The sequence below is a fragment of the Parus major genome, chromosome 11 (assembly GCF_001522545.3).
Source record: "Parus major isolate Abel chromosome 11, Parus_major1.1, whole genome shotgun sequence".
NCBI classification, from domain to species: Eukaryota; Metazoa; Chordata; class Aves; order Passeriformes; family Paridae; genus Parus; species Parus major.
In genome coordinates this window covers 7,044,356-7,048,962 of record NC_031780.1, presented here as the reverse complement: position 1 = coordinate 7,048,962, position 4,607 = coordinate 7,044,356, and the positions used below count along the sequence as shown (strand labels likewise).

At 59.3% G+C, this 4,607-nt stretch overlaps 1 protein-coding gene across 1 annotated transcript; it reads right to left on the bottom strand.

Annotated features, from left to right (window-relative positions):
- Positions 1–504: 504 nt before the first annotated feature.
- LOC107209647 (fibulin-7-like) lies at positions 505–3,969 on the bottom strand. Its single transcript, XM_015639553.3, has 8 exons — positions 3,781–3,969; positions 3,203–3,359; positions 2,868–3,038; positions 2,576–2,701; positions 2,297–2,419; positions 2,071–2,208; positions 1,843–1,981; positions 505–1,123 (listed from the first exon to the last, which is right to left on the bottom strand). Exons 1-8 carry the CDS (start codon positions 3,847–3,849, stop codon positions 763–765), a joined length of 1,284 nt encoding a protein of 427 aa, XP_015495039.1. The 5' UTR covers positions 3,850–3,969; the 3' UTR covers positions 505–762.
- Between the last annotated feature and the right edge of the window lie 638 nt (positions 3,970–4,607).

Below are 4,607 nucleotides of genomic sequence, written 5' to 3'. Positions count from 1 at the left end.
GAGCTGTTGCAGAGGGAATTCTCCTGGACACAAGGAAGCACAGCCTCTGCCATCATCCCCTGCTCACCAGCGCCAGGGAGCCCTGCTGCGCTTTCCAGGCACCACCAAGGCAGCTGAGGACAGTCTTGGCTGTTCAGGGCAGCATGCTGGAAATTGTGCCTGCCTGTGGCAGGGGAGCTGGCACAAGATGATCCCTTCCAACCCAAACCATTCTGTGATTCTCTGTTTAGCCCATCTCCCATTTTTATGCTGGGGAACTCTTCAGTGTGGCCCCAGGGACAGCGGTGCTGGAAGGGACTTAGATTCTGCATGACCCTGGATGGGCTTGGTAGCTCTATTGGCATCCCAAGCTCTGAAAGGTGACCCTGCCATTAGCACAGCCACCAGCTGTGCCCAGGAGCCTTAGCCCAGGAGGACAAAATATAGAGAAAGAACAATACCCTTCCTACAGCCACTTTTTTTTTATTAGAGATTACAAGATACAAGATGAATCTGCGTGCCAAGTGCTGCTGGCTCACTCCGTCTTTCCCCTCCGTGTGCCATGTGAGCAGAGAGGGAGGGGGTTGGCAGAGGTAGGCACCCCCAGGCTGATCTTTCCATTGGCCATGGGGTTTTTCCTACAGGGACAGTTTTTGCTGTGATGGCTATGAGAAAGTATTATGGGAGAGGGATAGCTCCAATGGGACAAAAACTGGGACCACTGAGCTGAACCTGCTCCACTGAGAGGCCCTGGCATGGCCCCACACCTGCCTCTAAAGGGAATCAAAACACATATGGGGACACAAAAGCTGTGACCTTGAAGATGTGCTTGCCCAGGAGAACTTTGTGGGAGAACTCGCTCATCTCCAGCTCCACTTCCAGCGTGGCTGGCCCTGCCACAGGGCTGGTGAGCAGCAGCTCTCCCGTCTGCCGGTCCGAGCGCCGCACGGCGAAGACGCCCTGGCCCCGTCCACCCGTGATGGCGAAGCGCAGGCTGTCACCCACAAAGCGGGTGGTGGACATCTTGAAGAGGACACGGGGCACAGTGCGGTTGGCCTGGAGCGGCAGGTAGTGGAAGGAGATGGAGCTGGCAGCCAGCTGGCAGGCTCTGCTGTCCATGGGGCAGGGGTTCCTCTCGCACTGGCTGCCAGGAGAGAAAGGTGCCACTGCTCAGTGCCGTGGTTTGGCTCTCAGGGAGCTGCCCTCATCCTTGCACACAAGCGCAGCCCGTGTCACAGGCAGCACCCCCAGCCCTGCTGTCCGTCCTGTGGCACAGCAACCCAAGACAGACACATCCAAGTGTGCCCAAAATCCCATCTTTGCCTCATCCCTGTTTCTGCCAGGCGAGTGCCAAGGCTTGCAGGGACACAGCTCTGGGTGACACTTGGAGGCTGGGACTGGTTGGGTGCCACAGTCCCAGCTGAAGGCCAGGGATAGAGCCAGATGTGCTTCCTGAAGAGGAATCTGCCAGGATCAGGGGTCCTCTATGTGGGTGGCACAAAGAAGTTTAATCTCAAGAGTGGGATGGCTGGGACTGCTGGAAGGCAGCTGATGGCAACACATGGATGTGCAGCAGAGGAAAATCAGCATCATTCCCCCCAGGCTGGGGCTCTGAGAGGGGCCAGGATCCTGGATAAAGCCCCCATGTACTGGGGTGCTCCCACCTGCACCCCCAGCATCCCAAGACCATCAGGGAGCATGCCAAGCACACCTGAACACCCCATGGGGCAATTTGCTACCAGTGCTGGTTGGCACTCTCCCGGCTGCCCTGGGTGACACAATACAGCCCCCAGCACACAATAGGACCCATCACCCTGGGACAGGGCACGATGCAGCCCAAGCCACACACAGTATGGTACTCACAAGGCAGAGGTCTTGACATAGCTGGTGTTGTGGCGTGGCTGGGGGCACTTGGGGCGCACACAGCGGTGGCCCCCGAAGGTGTTGATGCAGAGGTCACCCTGGCTGCAGTTGTGCTGCTTCCCAGTGCACTCATTCACATCTGTGGTGGTGACACGGGGTGAGTGAGGCTGTCCCCACTGCACTCCTCTTCCCATGAGCGGCTCCCTGCCCTGAACCCTGGCTTCTTACCCTCACAGGCATTGCGGTCAGCATGGAGCAGATACCCAGGGGGGCAGAGGCAGCGATAGGAGCCAGGGAGGTTGAGGCAGTCATGGAGGCAAATCTGCGTCTGGGGGCTGGACTGGTAGAGCTGGCATTCATCCACATCTAGGGTGGACAAAGTGGGGAATGGCCAGAGGTCCCATTGCCACCAAGCCTTGGTTCCCCCGCTTCATCATCTTCACCCTCCTTTTACCTTGGCACACGCCACCAGGCTGCAGCTGGAAGCCGGTGTCACAGCTGCAGCGCCGGGAGCCCGAGCGGCCCTCGGCACAGCGAGGCTGGCGGCTGAAGGAGGTGTTGCTCAGAGTCACCCAGTCTGCAGGGGACAGCAGGTGTCACATGCTGGGGCATGGGGAGGTGGTGGGGGCCAAGGTTCCAAGAGGCTGCCAGGGAAGGGGGAGACAGGCACGGCATGGCCAGGTATGTCCCCATGAGAATCCCCGTCCTCCACAGCCCAAACCCAGGCACCTACAGGAGTAGATGGGGCTCTGGCAGCTGGGGCCTGACCAGCCTGGGGGGCACAGGCACGTGTAGCTCTGGTTGCCATCCACGCAGGTCCCGCTGTTGGCACACGGGTTGCTGGAGCAGTCATCAATACCTAGGGAGAAGGAGCTCGTGAGCATCAGCTGCACAAATGCATCCTTGCCCAACTCCAGTGCCCGTTGCTGCAACCTCTGGGCACAGCAATGCCACCCCACAGCTCAGGGTGACAGAGGAGCCCCTCGGAAGGGCAGAGCAAGGCACCCCAATCCCACTCCACTCACTTCTGCAGAAGGGTTGGGTGCCGCTCCACGTGCGGTTGTGCCGGCAAGCGCGCGTCTCCGAGCCCACCAGCCAGAAGCCAGCGTCGCAGACAAAGTGAACCTCGTGGCCCACCCGCAGGCTCCGGCCCAGCATCCGTCCGTTCAGGGGCACTGGCAGCTGCGGACACATCTCTGTTGACAGACAGACGTCAGTGGGGATGGACATTGCCAGCCTGGAGCCAACCCCAGCCTGCCAGGGAGCTGGGGGGTCCCCTGCCCAGGCTGTTTGTGTGGCTCCAGGGATCAGAGCTGGCCCCGTGGGGATGTCACCCATGGTGGTGACCAGCCAGGATTACCATTGTGCTTGGTGGCTGGTCTCTGGAGGCGGCTCTGGAGGATGGAAAGCTGGTGCCGGAGCCCGCGTGTGCCCTGCAGGTGGGTGGCCTCCTGTGCCACCAGCAGCTTCTGCATTTGCTGCACCACGCTGAGTGCCTGCTGCCGGTTCAGGCATTCCTGGGGGATCATGGCGACACCCCAATCACTGCTGGGTTCCCCTGCCACTCTGCCACAGCCTGTGAGGACCCTTCCAAGCAGGCAGTATCCTGAGTGCTAGTTTGGATCTCCTGTGCTGGACAGAGCCCTTTCCCATCCTGGTGGGGTCTGACCGTGGCTCTGTCAGCTTCAGCCTCTGAAGACCAGACCACCTTCTGGTCCTGCTCTGGCACATGGATGCTGTGGAGAAGCTGCATGCCCTGTGCCCATTTAACATCATTTCACTGCTGCAGGGGAAAAGCCCCATAACAATCCCCCTGGCCCTGACTGTGCCATACCCCCACTCTGGGCTGGTGTCAGGTGCTGGGGTGTGAGAGGTGGATGCTGAGCAGCCCTCAGAGGGCTGCTGTGGGGCTGGAGAGGAGGGAAAGCAGATCCTTACCTGGAAACTGCCGAGGGGCAGCTGCAGGATGCCCAGAGCCAGCCAGGCTGGCAGTGGGATGAGGAGCATCACGCTGGGGCTGACTACAGGGGCAAGACGCTGACGGTCCGTTTCTGCTCACAGCCGTGTTCTGCGCTCACTGGGATTTATCTGCAGCCTGTGCCCATGTGTTTGTTGGTTTTTCCCTTGCCTGAGGCCGAGCTGTAGGAAAGTTTCCCCTTGGCACTGACTCTAGCCTCTCCCTTCCCTTCCGTTCCTTTCCCTCTGCACATCAGAGGCTTTGGGGCCTTTCATGTCCCAGATATTGGGGCCAGGCGGTGGCTGTCACGGCACTTACAGTGGTACCAGCGGTGCTGGGCTCACCACACGGCCAGTCCTGGCTCTGGGGCTCCCCGGCATGCAGAGATGCAGGATGAGGCTAATCCCATGCACTAGCTAAGCCTGGGAAAGTCTCCTGGGAGAAAAGATGACTTTGGGGTTTGTGCGGGTGTTCTGTTCTCTGGTGGGGCTGGGGCTGCTAGGAGGGGTAGCCCAGGAATGCTGTGGACTCACTGGACTTGGCACAGCTTTGCTGGGGTGAGCTCAGCCCTGGCTGGAGTTCACGGGGGAACCCCAGGGTGCTGCTGCAGCCTGGAGCTGGGGTGCTGCTGGAGTTATGGTCCACATTAACATAAGGGTCAGGGTTAATGTTAGAGTCAGCAATAGGGCTAGGGATGAGGTTAGGATTAGGGTTAGGATTAGAATTGGGGTTAGGATTAGAGTTAAGGTTAACATTAGTGTTAGGTTTGGTGTTAGCATTAGGTTTAATGATTTGATTAGCATTAAAG

Excerpts from the sequence above, each read along its gene's own strand:
- LOC107209647 (XM_015639553.3), bottom strand. The coding sequence starts at position 3,849 with ATGCTCCTCATCCCACTGCCAGCCTGGCTGGCTCTGGGCATCCTGCAG. Across the intron at positions 3,360-3,780 it reads TGCCCCTCGGCAGTTTCCAG|GAATGCCTGAACCGGCAGCA; the intron begins GTAAGGATCTGC and ends ATGATCCCCCAG. Across the intron at positions 2,420-2,575 it reads CCAGAGCCCCATCTACTCCT|ACTGGGTGACTCTGAGCAAC; the intron begins GTAGGTGCCTGG and ends TGTCCCCTGCAG.